The 15,975-nt window shown below is 40.6% G+C and overlaps 1 protein-coding gene across 1 annotated transcript in view; it reads right to left on the bottom strand.

Moving 5' to 3' along the window:
• Positions 1-15,975, bottom strand: part of EPB41L4A (erythrocyte membrane protein band 4.1 like 4A) — a 264,629-nt gene that overhangs the window by 47,795 nt on the left and 200,859 nt on the right. Inside the window, exons 13-15 of the mRNA XM_080803915.1 lie at positions 4,072-4,162; positions 1,282-1,365; positions 175-285 (exon numbers count right to left, since the gene is read on the bottom strand). Coding sequence (XP_080660041.1) covers positions 175-285; positions 1,282-1,365; positions 4,072-4,162 — 286 coding nt within the window. The remainder of the gene's footprint in view (positions 1-174; positions 286-1,281; positions 1,366-4,071; positions 4,163-15,975) is intronic.

The following is a 15,975-nucleotide window of genomic DNA, read 5'->3' as shown; positions in this document are numbered from 1 at the left end:
CTTCAAGATGCCTAACTCATTTTATCTCAAAAAAAAAAAAAAAAAGAAAAAGTAAGCTTTCTGTTACCTTGGGAGGACAGTCCTGATATTATGAGAATAACTTGTGACAGACCTGTGACTGGGACCCAGAGCTTCTGTTGCAAATTAAAAACCGAGGGCCTATGTTGAGCTCACCTCCTCCTCGTTGGCTGGACAGAGTCATCGCTCCCACAGGAGGGGTTTCGGCGGCGCGTGTAGGGGAACTTCGGGGATTTCATGCGATCATTGGGAGAGTGGTAGAGTCCACTGCAGGGGAAGAGGAAGGGTCAACAGTGCCCGCAGAGGGCCTGGAGGAGCAGACAGCCCAGCCCCAGGCTACATAAGTATTTGCCCCCTCAGGGATATACTGGATCATGGGCACATAGTTCTCTTTGCCGACAAGATTTATTGAAAGAAAACGGAGGTAAGATCTGGCAAATCAGATCTTAAGAGTCGTTATCTTTCAGGAATGGATTTGTGTCACTGGCCTTCGATGGTAAGAAATGAACACCCAAGTGATGGTAATAACAACAATTTGCATGTACAACAAACTTACTATATGCCACGCACTAAGCTAAAAGCTTTATATTCCTTATCCTAGCAAATCTTCTTATCAGCCACAAGCACTGAGCTACAATTATTAGGCCCACGTAACAGAAAAGAAAGTGGAAATACAGAATGTTTAACTGAGTGGCCCAAGTAAAGGAGCTAAGAAGTAGCCAGTTAGGATTTGAACCCCTGGGTTGTCGTAGCTGGGATCCCCATGACTCTAAAGCCGGTAAGGTATAATGCAGGTCTGTTGCTGGTTTGGTAGCTGTGGACAGAAAGAAACTAAATATATGGATATTTTTGTGCATAAAGGTCTTCTAGGATCATTAGTCCTCAAATATACTTTTCAAGTATAGTTTTTTAAGAACTATACAGTAGAGGGGATTATCATTAATATGTCATTTAGAGTTCAAAACTATACTCTCTTACTCTAAGCCATCATAACAATATTCCTGGTAGTGTCTTAATACACACTAGTTTCCCTTCCTGTCTTCCAGGAGAAAATTCCACCTTAGAATACATCCTGTTGATTTCTACTTCGAAAGTTCTCAGTCATGCTGATTTTAGGAATCTGACTGCCTTGTCCACAGCTAGCAACACCCAGTCACAAAGCAGTTGGATTCCATTATTTAACTGGATTCCATTATTTAATGCGACGTGATGGCTAATCCCATTTCTCCTGTTCACCTTTAGAAAAACAATGATTCTCTTTACCTCTGGGGGCCGTTGTCTTCCCATGGTGCGTGAGATTTGCTTCTTTGGGTATCAGGGCTGTTTTCATTCTTTGCTTTCTTAAAGCTTTAATTTAAAAAAGAAAAAAAAAAAACATGGAATATATATTAACTGGAGAATAAAAGGAAGTTAACTCACATATTTACTTCTTCAGTGAAACTGTTTAACAAATGTTTTAAAATGCATTTTTATACCACCCGTGACTCATTCTAAAAAGGGTATGAGGTGACAGCCTAAAAAAATTCACATCTCCAGCAAGTATTTTTGGGCTCCCCTCTTCCTTTTTTCCTAGTATGACTGCTTTAAGTCAACAAAAGCCAGGTCATCCACTGTTAGGAAACTTGGAAGACAAGTTTACCTGCAGGACAGGAAGCAAGGGCGAGGGTAGAGGCAAGAAAAGAAAGCTGACAAGGAAGGAAAGCTGGGGTATGAGGGCTCCTGAGGCCAGCTCCTTCTTTTCAGCTCTGGACTTCGCTCTAAATCTGCGCAGGTGGGTCAGCTGTGGACAAGTTCAGGCTACCCAAACCGACCTTTCCCGGCCCCCAGCTTCCGCCCTATCTTGGCCTCATCCTTCCACATCAGAAGGACTTCCAAATGCTATTTCCTGACCTGGTATCATCTTTCTGCCCGAAGAATGTAAATATAACTGAGCTGTTATTCAATCTCAACAAATTGTTTTAGACACACGTGGGGAGATACAGAGAAAAGGACTCATCAGAAGCCTTGGGCCTCCACTGAGGGAGGGGAGATGTATCACCTCTCACATCCCCAGAGTCTCAGCCCCAGGAAAAGATAAAGCTACTTAATTTCTAACTCACATTTAACCCTGTATTTTTGAGGAATCCCCTATATAAGTTGTCCTCGAACACGGTCACAGCAGGGTTTTTTTTTTTTTTAAGACTTTATTTATTTATTTGACAGACAGAGATCACAAGTAGGCAGAGAGGCAGGCAGAGAGAGAGAGAGAGAGAGAGAGAGAAGGAAGCAGGCTCCCCGCTGAGCAGAAAGCCCGATGTGGGGCTCGATCCCAGGACCCCAGGATCATGACCCGAGCTGAAGGCAGCAGCTTAACCCACTGAGCCACCCAGGTGCCCCCACAGCAGGGTTCTTTATAACAGTCAACAAAGAAGAGAGAGGGAAAAAAATGACAAGGTCATTTCAAAAAAGGAAAATAAACTTGTATCCTAGGAGACTACACCCATACAGGAATTAATATAAAGCTAAAAAATTATGTATTTGACAAAGGCACTGAACTCATCATATTAGCATATAGTAGGTAGGTTTTCATTTTTGACCAATACATTCTTTTGATTAAGTAATCTTTGGAAGATCAAGTGCCCCAAAATCTTACTTTTGAGGTGAGAAGTAATAAATACAATACATACTTAATAGTACAAAGTGTGGGTGTTTAATAAATGAGAAAGAAAAAGGGAGATTGAGAAATTCAGAAGGGAGATGAAAGGGGAAATGGGAGAGCAGGCGAAAGTTAGAGAAAAATGAAATCCTAATTTCACTTTATTTATTTTATTTTATTCATTTATTCATTTAATTAATTGCATTCACTCCCTAAGCCATTTCTCATCTGGAACTTGAGTGGGAAAATCGGGCAGCACTTTAGGTATCAGTCCTATTGGCAAGAATACAGTTGTAAAGGGGACTGAACTCTTTCTGTACATTCTAAAAAGGCTTGGGATCTGAATTTCATGGCAGATTACTGTTCTTATGTTGGATTTAGCATAAGCATACCCTGTACATACAGATTAAGCTGACACTCTATACACAGCTGTGAGGCTGACCGAGGCCAGCTAGGCCAACTAAAGTGCATGCAAAAAAGGCAAAGACCCTGTCATTCCAGAAAGAATCCACGAAGGGAGTGTCCCGGAACTAAACAAAAGACAACGTAAGCAAAACCCTGGGGAAAACACCCCAACTCTGAGAATCCTCCTATCTTAGAACTCTTTTCCTAGGAAATTATAAACTGTGCTCCTCCACGTAGCCCCAAACCAACTGAATGAAGACGCCATTATTTACTAAGGAGGCGGAGCAGATGATCAAAGAAGTCTGTCAGGGTCACGTATTTCTGACTGCTTGGACTCAGAAGCTAGTGCTATAGACAAAGTGAGCTGATGAAAGCGGCTCATTGTCCTTCTCAAATGCTGTTCCGCGGACCTAATTGGAGATAGGAAAAACTGACGCTGAAACAGTATCTTCACAGAGAACAAGGCTGATCTTTCATGGAAACAAGCCATGTAATATATTGAGAGAAGGTCTTTCCGCTGGGGAATGCTGCTGGGAAAATTGATGCAGAAGACCATGACACCTCTTCATACATATGCAATCACTGACTTCCGGAGCCCTGTGCCTCTAAATGCTGTAAGCCCTCTTCCCAGGGCCACAGTTCAGTGCACCGCGGTAATGAACACAGTACATTAAACATGAATATCATCGACTTTATTTCACAGGTCCCTCTGAGTCAGTCCATTATAGCATGCCATTTTAAAAATCACGTGGAACTGTCCCTCTGCTGCCGAGAATGGGACCACAGACTGTCTGTGAGTTCACCATGCTGTGGCAGCAGAAGCACTTCCTCCAGACGAGAGAGGCAGGTCCTGCCGTTTATACTCCGCTGGCATTTTAAACGCTTCTTCGGCTCACGCACTATTTCAACCAAAAGTCTGAACTATCAAAGTAAAAAGATTCTTCCCTTGCCAACAGGAAAAAGCTTTTTTCTGACAGCATACCGCTGTGTGTTCTTTCACTTAACCGACTGACCTTTTTATTGGTGAAGGTGCAATAATTTTAGTCGTTCCTTCATTTTCTCCATTGTCCATGTTTGCTGTTACCCGATTTATGCTGTTTGAGCCTAGTAGCAAAGAGCAGTAAGGAAAGATGGAAGAAAAGAGTGGTGAAAAACAAACAAACAAAAAGCCACACAGAAGCCGAAAAGTTACTTTAAAAGTGCAACTTTAGGGACATCATGGTGCATTTTACTAATAAATTATAATTCTAAATAAATAATGAATCACCCAATAAATCTAAGGTATTATTCCCTGACATGTACTAAGCCCTCAACATAAGAGCATCTAAGAGGGTCTTGGATATGACACCACTTGAAAAGGGGCCCTTTTGAAATTTTAAGAGTTAACTAAGTCCCCATATCATGGATATTCTTTAGACTGCTGAAATAGGATTCTAAAATATTTAGCAGTATATATTGGTATGTAAGACCTAATAATCAATCCCTGATTAACTATCATGAAAAAATTACTGTTTTTGGCATGCCATGACAGCCCCCATTCTAAATCAAAGCAAAAATATTCCAACTCATAATGCAAACAGCAAAAAAAGAGTAATACAGATGTTATTTCTATTACATGTTTAAAAAAAAGTTTTCAATTTTTTTTTTATACAAACATCTCTAAAAGCCTAAAACTGTTTAAAAGCTACTATTCCACATATCTGCATCCATGCTAGACATACCAGCAGAGGGAGCCCCCAGCAGACACAATGTTGGAAATCATGATCCAAATAAAGATAAGTAGCCAGGCCCACCCAGGAAGGAAAGTCTGGATCCCATTCTCAGGACACAGGCTGATAAGCCTGCAGGGGTGACATGTGAGCACTGATGGTGACTGTTTTCAAGTGGTGTATGCCTCACTCTGGGAAGTACAGAGGAGACCAGCAAGGGGACGCCCAAAGTCCTCATTCAATTAACTCTGTGACATGCAGGTGCGTCTTCAGACTGGCATCTTGCAGAAATATGTCCAGAGTTCAAGTCCTTTGATGCAAAGTGTAATCACCACTAAGCACTTATAGTTTTTTAATCATAGGGTGAGTCTGTAATACTATTAAAAGCTAATATTTATTGAGCACTTACTATGTGTCAGGTGCTATCCCACGCACTTTATTTACTTACATAATTTTCAAAATAACCCTACAGATACTAATATTATCCCTATTTTTAAAAGTAAGAAAAATGGGCCTTTCCCAAGGTCCCATAGACCATGAGTGAGGGGACCAGCTTTGAAACCCAGCAGTCCAGCTCTAGAGACTTAAGCTCTAAACCACCATGATACATGGCCTTCCATGTGCCATGTGCACCCCACTCTCAAACAGTTCAAAGGTCAGTGTAAATAGGGGTGCCCAAGGCACCTGGGTGGCTCAGTTGGTTGGGCAACTGCCTTTGGCTCGGGTCATAATCCTGGAGTCCTGGGATCGAGTCCCGCATGGGGCTCCCTGCTTGGCAGGGAGTCTGCATCTCCCTCCCCCTTCTCGTGCTATCTCCCTCTCTCTCACACCCTCTCTCTCTCAAATAAATAAAATCTTTAAAAAAAATAAAAATCTATAAACAAACAAACAAACAGGGGCTCCTGGATGCCTCAGTCGGTTAAGCATCTGTCTTCGGCTCCGGTCATGATCCCAGGGTCCTGGGACTGAGACCCATGTCTGGTTCCCTGTTCAGAGGGGAGTCTGTTTCTCCTTCTGCCCTTCCTCCCACTCATGCACATGTGTAGACACATGCGCTCTCACTCTCTTTCAAATAAAGAAAATCTTTAGAAAAAAAAGGTCAGTGTAAGTTAAGGGTCCACTGGAAGAGACATACTCTTCAGAACATTTGGAGGCATGTTTGACAACTCATCAGGAAAAATAAACATTAATGAATACTCCTTGGACAGAGAGAATGGTGGTTTCAACAAAGAGCTTCTAAAACTATCATAGTAAGAAATTCGACTTGGAATCAGTATCTGAATTTATTCCTATTTTGGAATCCTGAAATGGAAAGGTAAGTCTGATATCTATGTGCCCTAAAGGTAAGTTCATGTTGGAGCAATATTCAGAATCCAAGCTTTAGGAAAGCTGTTTGGAGTCTACAGAAAACGTCACCAGCTACAATGAATGGGACAAAACCAGTTCCCATGACCTACCCCATGTGCCATGGGAGGTTGGCAGTGGCCGGTCATTGTCTATTCTGCCATAGCCATTAATAACAGTCCCAAGGGCAGATTCCCAAAGTTTCAGGTTCAGATATGAGCTGGAGCTGCTTCTCCACAGTGCAGCTCCATGTAGGACAGCCCTGGGGCCCTGGAGGGAGGGGTTAATTCATCCGTGCTCTAGACAGTATGTGTGCCCCGACCTTAATATTTTTATTGTTCCTAATAAACTTTTTAAAAATGTGGTATTGTTTTCAGCAGGTACTACTAATTTATAATGTAAATGATGGGACCTATACTAAACTAGGGCCGTTCCCCCGCCACCACCGCTAGGAGAGGAAGGAACATAGTAGAAAGCCCAATGCCCAGCGCCAATAACGCCTACGGAAGGAGCACTGAGCAAAGGTGAACATCATGGGAACGGAAGCCCTGGGCGACTAGCCCAAGAGTAAGCCCAGGTCTGCTTCTCTTCTCATCTCTTTAGACTGATTATTAGTCCTCTCTTATTACCGATCACCTCAGAGAGAGCGAGAGTGTTTAACCCTTTTGCCTCATTTCCTTCTGTCTGAATCTTCTGACAAATTAATAAACAGGTAGACAAATCCAGGAATATTTTCAAATAGAAAAGTTTCAAACTATGTATGTGTATATATTTTCTAAATAAACCCATGCCTGGTTATTCACAACGTCCAAATAATTTTTGAGATGAAACATAAGATGAATGTTTTTCCAAAAGAATTTCAGTTTTTAAAAAACCCCACATACACGCTGTCTCTCAAACACTCAGCAACAGTTTAGCCAGGCTTCTTCAAAATAAATTGTTTGACTGTCAAGACTATTTTACTAACATAACAGTCATAGAATTTTCATACGCACAGCACAAACAAATAAGGTATTGGCAGTAATAAAATCTAATTCATGGTTCTTTTATATTCAAAACAGCGGACTACTAACCAATCTATTGAAATGTATTCCTCTTCTCTATAACTATGTGAGCTGGACAAGCCTGGGGTTTAAAAAGATTATGAGGAAAAGAGAGTACGGGGGTTGGGGGGAAGCTACTTATAAGCATGAACTTCGTGGGAGCATTTCTGAAGGATACCCTCGTATAACACTCATTTGCTAACTCTAACTTGGGCTTTTCTATTCATAGATGTAAGACTCTGAAAAAGCCCTAATTAGGCAATATTTATTACCTTTCTGTATGTTGCTAAAGGTGTACTTAAAAGTAATAACTATACTTTTAAAATGCCATATTTTAGCTAATTAGGTCAAACTCGTGAGATGTTACCACAGTACCATTTGAGAAGAAACGTAAGCAATTCAGTCAAGCTGGGTTGTGTTGGTTACTGAAATCTACCAAAGCGAGAGAAATAGGATACACATTATTGAGGTTCCCTTTTTTTTTTTTTCCATTTCATTTATTTGTCTGTGAGAAGGAGAGTATAAGTGGGGTAAGGGGCAGAAGGAGAGGGAGAAGCAGACTACCCACTGAGCTGGGAGCCCAACACGGGGTCATGACCTGAGCTCAGGACCCCGGGGTCATGACCTGAGCCAAAGTCAGACACTTAACTGACTGAGCCACCCAGGAGTCCCATTATTGAGGTTTCCTGACTCTCCATGTTGATGATATGTACTCCTCTTTTCCTTTCCAAGCTTCTTTTCCCCCAATCCCATCCTAGCACCTTTCAGAACCATCCCTTGTACATTAGCTCAGATGCCTGGGCTATGGAGAAGAGGTGATCTGACAAACGCATCACACTAAAAGGCTGTGTTTTCAAGTATTACTGGCCAGAGAATAGTTCCATTGTAAAGAGGAAAAGGAGAAGCCAAATATTAACTAAAATAATTAACTGATCACAATGGAATTCCAGGCACTGCTCTAGGAGATATTTTCAGGGTGGAAAAAATCCTTTTCCCTCACTCCTTTTTCACTGTAAGTTATAACAGACCACCAGAAAAGAATATAACATATAGATACAAAGAGTTTAACAAATAATTATAAAATGAACAGCTATTTAGCCACTATCTACTTCAAGAAATAAAATATTGAGGGTAATTTTCCTATATTACAAATCACTCCATTTGGGGCAAACAACTGTTTTCCATCTAAAATATCTAGAGATATGAATTATGAAATATGAATTATGTATATATTTAATAAAATATACACTAAAATTATTTTTTAATTATTAGTAAATGTTTAGGCCACAAAATCTTAATAAAATGAAGGACACATTACTGTACTGCTCCCTGACTATCAGCACAGAGATTCACCTGTGGTCAGCATCAATTAACAAAGGTCTACTCTAACAGATGTGCTTGTTTCTATTTTTTCCACTAGAAGGGAACATTCAAGATAATGATGTTATTTTGTAGATGTGTGAAAACTAAGTCCCCCCCCAAAAAATCTGTATGTGGAGCTATGGGAAATGCAGAAAGAGGACCTGTAGCCATATCCTACAGGACTAGGCTACTTCTTAGAGTTTTGAAAACTACCTTCTGCCATAACTCACTGTTTTTCTAAATGACAGCTGTAGATTATAACAGAAATCAGTTATTGATATATGGTTAGTAAGGCTCCTCATAAATCTGTATTTTATTTTAGATAAAGTATTAATGATGCACCTGCTTGTGTTCTCTCATTCTCTCAGTCAAATAAGTAAGTAAAATCTTTAAAAAGATATATTAATGCTAGCAAGACCACTTACAGTTAGGAGCACCCAATTCATTACACATGGTATTCAGATTAAAAAGACAACGGGCTTTATTTCAAGAGGCTAGTCCCATTTGGAAGAGTAGCTCATCAGGGGGCTGCCATTGTTTATTAAGGAGCCATATCTAATTCCTTCTCTGGGCTGTCAGTCACTGCAGCTTAATATGGGCGCACAAAACTCCCTACAGTTTAGGCAACACTACAATGCCAGTGTCCAAGGCTCTATGGCATTTTGCTTGTTCATTTTCAACACCCTAGATGCAAACACTTCCAGCCCATGTGCATCAGACCACTACTAGGCTTTTGTGTGGTTTGGTTCTGTTCACGTTTGAGTGCCCTCACCTTAAAGGACCCTTGCCTTCAGTTTAGGAGGAGTGGCTGTCAGAAACAGAATCAACTTTCCCAGGATCTATTTGGCTACTTGACCTGGAGGCAATTCTTAAAAGTCAGCCCTATGATGTCAAGACTTGGTGATGAATATACATGGATTTTCAGTTATAAAAACACTTTGCATTTAAATGGTACTAGGGGTCTCACAAAATCTGTAGCTCAATTTGACAGCTGTCAACCTAAATTAAATTTTTGATGTTATTTAAATGTTGCCAATGCTTTTAATTTACAGAGTGGGCATGAGGATGAATGTGTGGCGTTAAATGAAAAAAGATGTATTTGACAAGTGAAAATGCCTTATTCGGTTGTATGAGGGAAAGGACAAATAGCCAGTAAGTAAAGCAGGACTGTAATATATAAATGATTTCATTAAAATAACTCTCAAATATGATAAATTTGTAAATTTTGAGGTTTAAATTTTATCCCATTTATTCACTTTTTCTTATCTAAATTAAAAAAAAAAAAAAACCTGTATCTGATGCTTAAGACAAATAATCAGGACAGATTATAACCATTCCCAACACAATAATTATGTATTAGGTTTCAGTAAAACTAATCTGATTTTACATTAGCTAACCCAATGCAATTTATCAGGGAAAAAAGTGCTATTCATGAATTAAGAACAACCTAATAATTGGAAATACAGCTTAGTTCTAGTTGTTACACTGACAGTACAAGGTAATTTTGCCTTGGTCTCACCAACCTTAGACTGGGTACTATGGAAAAATGGCAGAAAGTATGGCAAATTGGGAGAACAAGACATTTTTCTAAGATCACAAATTACGGTCCAACAGGAAAATTTGGCAGAACAGCCATTCATTAAAGTAGGTAAAACAAAACTGAGTCTCAAAACACACAATTTAGAAAATATAAGTTTTTCAGCATCTAGTGGCTAATTCTTTAAAGTTCAAATGCCTGACATCAGCCCATTCATGGCAAACAGGCAGCCAGAACCCTGCTTGCTTTTTTTTTTTTTTTTAAGGAGGGAGGGGCAGAGGGAGAGAGAGAATCTTAAGCAGGCTCTGTGCCCAGCACTGAGCTTAACGTGGGGCTTAATCCCGTGACCTTGAAACCATGACCTGAGCCAAAATCTAGAGTCGAATGCTTAACCAACTGAGCCACCCAGGCACCCCAAGATCCCTGCTTCTCTTCTCTCTAAGATTTTATTTACTTATTTGACAGAGAGATAGAGAGAGACAGTGAGAGCAGGAACACAAGCAGGAGTGGGAGAGGGAGAAGCAGGTTTTCCGCTGAGATGTGGGGCTCCATCCCAGGACCCTGGGATCCTGACCTGAGCTGAAGGCAGACACCTAACGATTGAGCCACCCAGGTGCCCCAATATACAGACTTTTGAGACACTGATTTTGCTACATGTCAACTACAAGATCAAACAAGGCTTTCTGCTAAAAAGCTGGAGGGTAGATTACAAAGAATTGGGTGTGGATGAGAAGGATGGCTAGGAAAATATGCCTACACATGAAAGATCCTTTCTTTGCTTGGTCTGCTTCCAATTTCTTCTTCCCCGACCCAGTACTCTCCTGGATCCCTATGCTTTCCTCATGACAAAATGATCAGCTTAGGAGTATGAGCTGGGTGGAAATGAAGGCACTGCATCCTCTGTGCCTTTGGCAGAGTTACCAAGGGGCACACACAGAGAGAGGTGGTCACAGGTATCTGTCCTTGTGGGTCAGAATGCCAAGTTCCAAAATAAGAAAGGCACTTCTGAGTCTGGGAAGTCACCTGTTCATTCCCTGAGGTGCTCAGAGTAGAATGAAAGGATTCTATCCAAAGGACTTGGGATCTACACCTGTGTGTGCTGGAGTGACTGCCAGACATGGCAGCAGCAGATGGGCGCCATCTTTCCTCTCAACACCCATAGGCTCAATGACAGCACCTATCTACGAATGGCTGGCTGGAATCAAGAGGTGGTAAATCACTTAACTACCAACTGTTTCTTCCCTGATAGGATAACACAATTCAGGGGAAGAGGACTGAGTAGATGTTCACATCCTACCCTGACAGAACTCTTGCACTCCCCAATCGCCTCCAACAGGGCCATGTAGTTTAGAGGAACATACAGCAAAACTTCTCCAGTCAGCTCCTGTCAAATAGTTCATCTCACCTGGCACATAATTTTTTCTCTAACCTGAAGTTGGTTCTGTTCCAGAGGAGTATGCTAGACCCCTGCTTTAGAGGTTTTTATTTGATGCAATTATAATAGTATATAAAATGTATACAAAGCACACACAATTGTATATAAAAATTGCTTTAAAAAGGCTTATTTAGCTAAAGTACAATTGGGAAAATTCTTATTTTTTTTTCTGCTTCCATAGTTAAGCTCATATCGAAGAGTCCTTAACTTACTGTTCTTTCAGCTTTTCATCCAGGACTCACCAAAAGAATCTGAAAAACTATTGTGCCTCAGTGCATGTTTCTAAGGTGATATCTAAAGTTTCTTATCAAAAGTTTAAATAATTCCAACTTTGTATGGTAACAAATGGTTAACTAGATGTATCATGGGGATCATTTCATAGTGAACAGAAATACCAATCACCATGATGTACACCTGAAACTAACAGGATATTGTACGTCAAGTACACTTCACTTTTAAAAAGAAAGTTTAAATAATATCAAAGAATATCATTTGCAGCATATAGTAAATATTGACACTTTAAAATGGAATTCTTTCATGACTCTTTAATGTAACCAACGTAATAACATGCCATAGAAATTTGATACCCACAGTCATCCATTTTAAAATTAGATAAAATGAGGCTACATTTGGAAATTTCATGGCATTCTTTTTTCTCCTTGTATTTACATTTCAATTCCACCTTCTCTGGAAAAATTTATCCCAGAGTAATACATGTTTTACACTTGAAAGTTTTATTCATCACCCTATCTCACTTCACTGTGACAAAAAAATAAATAAATAAATTTAAGTTTTATTTCCCATGACCATAAAGTTCTAGATGTTAAAAATTTCTTCTGAACTAAGACATTACAATCATTAACAGATTATTATTGTACCAAACTAATGTTAAATAATTATTACAAGTAAAAAAGTAAATTTTAATTAAAAAGTAATTCTTTCAAGGATCATAGGGGAAGGGAGGGAAAAAATGAAACAAGATGAAACCAGAAAGGGAGACAAACTTTTAAGAGACTTTTAATCTCAGGACTCAAACTGAGGATTGCTGGAATGGAGGGGGTGTGGGAGGGATGGGGTGGCTGGGGGATGGACACTGGGGAGGGTATGTGCTATGGTGAGTGCTGTGAATTATATAAGATGATGAATCACAGACCTGCACCCCCAAAAGAAATAATATATTATATGTTAATTTAAAAAAAGTAATTCTTAATGAAATGAACAAGGTAGTTTTGTTTTCCCAATGATGACATAGGTTAAATGCATTGAAGAATATTATTTAGTGCTAAGTGAAACAGTTTAGCAGTAATTCTATTCCTGTTTTTAGGTAGATTTCAATGCTGAGAAATCTTGTTCACATATAAGTAGAGTTGCATGTATTCTGTTATGAACACAATGTCATTACAGAAATTCTATGACTTATATGTCTATCCATGATATATTATCTAAAATTATTTCAGGGGCACCTGGGTGGCTCAGTTGTTAAGCGTCTGCCTTCGGCTCAGGTCATGATCCCAGGGTCCTGGGATCTAACCCCGCATTGGGCTCCCCACTTAGTGGGGAGCCTGCTCTTCTCTCTCCCTTTCCCTGCTGCTCCCCCTACTTGTGTTCTCTCCCTTTGTGTCAAGTAAATAAATAAAACATCTTTAAAATTATTTCAAATGTTCTATCAGATGACGGATCAATTGGGTCCTCCTTCAGTTTTGTCCAAAGTCAAAATGAAGAAATGACTTAGAAAAGGAGATGTCACTGGGGCACCTGGGTGGCTCAGTAGTTTGAATGTCTGACTCCTGCTTTCAGCTCAGGTCATGATCTTGGGGTCCTGGGGGATCCAGCCCTGCCTGTGTCATCAGGCTACCCGCTCAGTGGGGAGTCAGCTTCCCCTCTTTCCCTCTGCCTCCCCCCAACTCTCTCTCTCCCTCTGAAATAAATAAATAAATCTTTAAAAAATAAGGGGAAAAAAGGAGAGAAGAGGGGAGGGGCGAGGAGGAGAGAAGAGGGGAGGTGAGAAAAGAAGAAAGGAGGGGAGAAGAAAGAAAAAAGAAAAGGAGGTGTTGTTTAATAATTAAGGCCATTTAGTTTCCAGACACTAACTCAGGAGGTTTTTATCATTTAAAGACAAAACAGAAGAACAGACTCCGGATGAGGAAAAGGTCTGCCTTTGTTTTGGTCCATCGGTAAAAGGTAGGCTGGAGAGAAGAGCCAGCAAGTCTACAACGGCAGGCCCACTCCCTGCAGGAAAGGGAATCTGAAAAGTGACTGAATCGAAACTGTCTGTATCCACAGAGCCCTTAAGGAAGTCCACTGCTATCTCCTTCCCCACGGGGAGCTGCAGAACCCAGCCTGACAACTACCGCCCTCATCCAGCCAGCCTTCTCCCAATCCACTGCCTTCACCACAGATGACCTCCAGTCATGAGCAGATGCTCCTCCTGGACACTGCAGCTCTCTCAGAACTCGGCTCTGTGACACTGGCACACCCTGCCCGCATGGGAGCACAGCTTTCACCTCTCTAGTCGGATAAAGTGGTTAAGGGCGCAAGATTGGAAGTCAGACAAACCCGCATCTGCTTCTCAACTCTGCCATTTTACCCGACTGTGTGGGCTTGGATGAGTTCTTAATTCCCTTTGGGCCTCAGGTTTTTCATCAATAAAACAGGGGTATCACCAACAATTTAGTGAATGTGAATTCATAGGAAGTGCCTGGGGTGCCTGGCTTAGCCGGTGGAGTGTGCAACTCTTGAACTCAGGATTGCTGAGTTCAGGCCCCTCATTGGGCATGGAGCCTACTTAAAGCAAAAAAATTAAAAATAATAATAAAAAGTGCTTAACACAGTGCTTGGCTTTTAATAAGTGTAAAATAACCACTTTATTAATAATTTTCTATGACTAATTTCCCTAGTCCAGGGGCCAAGTTTTATTCATTTTTCTGTGTTCTGTGGAAAAGGTCTCCACTGCATGTTTTATGCAACAGCTACAAGCATTTCAATTCTCGGAGGGCACTGACTGGGTGGCCTTCAATTTAACTCAGTTCTGACACTATCTACCCAGAGATATTGTCAGATCCCACAGGCTGACGCCTCAGTCCATCAAGACTGCCCCCTCCTCTGATTCATTTGCTAAAGGGCCTCACAGAATTCAGAGAGGCAGCTTACTTATTAGATCACCAGTTCATTATAAAAGGATGGAACTCAAAAATGGCCAAATGGAAGAGATGCAAAGGGCAACGTATGAGAAAGGGCCCCTCTGCACCACTCACTGCATCTCCATGAATTCGCCCACCCTCTTTCTGGGTGTTCAATATGCAGGAATGTCTGATGAAAACGTTGACTATCACTGATTCCACTCAAACTCTTAACACTGCTCTTCTCCCCAGAAGTCATGGGGTGGGGCTGAAAATTCCAACTCCTTAATTACCGTTGGTTCCCCCTGGCAACCAGCCTCCATCTTTAGGGACTTCCCAGAAGTCACCTCACCCACACAAACTCAGGTGTGGCTAAAAGGGGCTGGCTATGATAACAAAAGATGCTCCTTTACCTTTACTGCTCTTATCACTTAGGAAATCCCAATAGTTTTAGGAGCTATGTACCAGAAACCAGAAAAGAGAATAAAGACCAAATATGTATTTCTTACTATAAATCACAATATCACAGGTCTTATGCCAGAGAGGTGCTCAATAAACTCTTGAGGAAGGAAAATGGAAAGGGGGAAAAAAGTATCATTATGGTAACTCACTAAAGCTATGATATTTAATATACCATAGGCCTTTGGTTTTGCTTGCTTTTCTAATCTTGGTAGCTATGCATGGAATGCTAAACACTCATGGGAAGAGTGAAAATAATAACTTTTTAGAGAACATCTAACCGGACTTGCTATATATTAAGAAATCTTTTACGAAATGAAAATAAACATCAGCTTTAAGGCAGAATAGAAAAGAGTACCAACTAAGGAAAACCGCCTTGAACAAACACACACCTGCCTATGTGATCTACCTTCTCACAGTTAACACTGTTCCTGCCTTTCCCCTTCTTTGCTAAGAAAAGGGCCCAAAGAACTTGAATAATTCCTTAAAAAGAAAAAAATGCCTTGGTATAGCAGCAGACTGACCTGCTGCTCCTCTATAAATTAGCAGAACATACTGTCTTCTCAAGAGTATCTGCAGAAACAAGTCGATCCAATAAGTAAGGAAATCATGCAATAGTGGGAAAAACTGGAGATGTGTATTTTCAAATAATTCGAGGCCTTTCACCTTTTTTATTTTCTGTTTACTTTCCAAATAGATGCCTTAATACACCCAACACCCGGGTTCACATCTGGACACTGCTCTTAGGATCTGTGTAACCTTGAATGAGTACTTCATGTTTCTGAGTTTCAGTTTCCTCGGGGGTAAAATGAGAATACCACCCACCTTCCCCATGGGATTACCAAAAGAAGTAACGTTATCCACTGTTCAGGTGCAAGGAAACCATCTCAAATTAGGGATTCATCTTCA

The sequence above is a fragment of the Martes martes genome, assembly GCF_963455335.1.
Source record: "Martes martes genome assembly, chromosome: 5".
Taxonomy (NCBI): domain Eukaryota; kingdom Metazoa; phylum Chordata; class Mammalia; order Carnivora; family Mustelidae; genus Martes; species Martes martes.
This window is presented reverse-complemented; position numbering and strand designations above follow the sequence as displayed.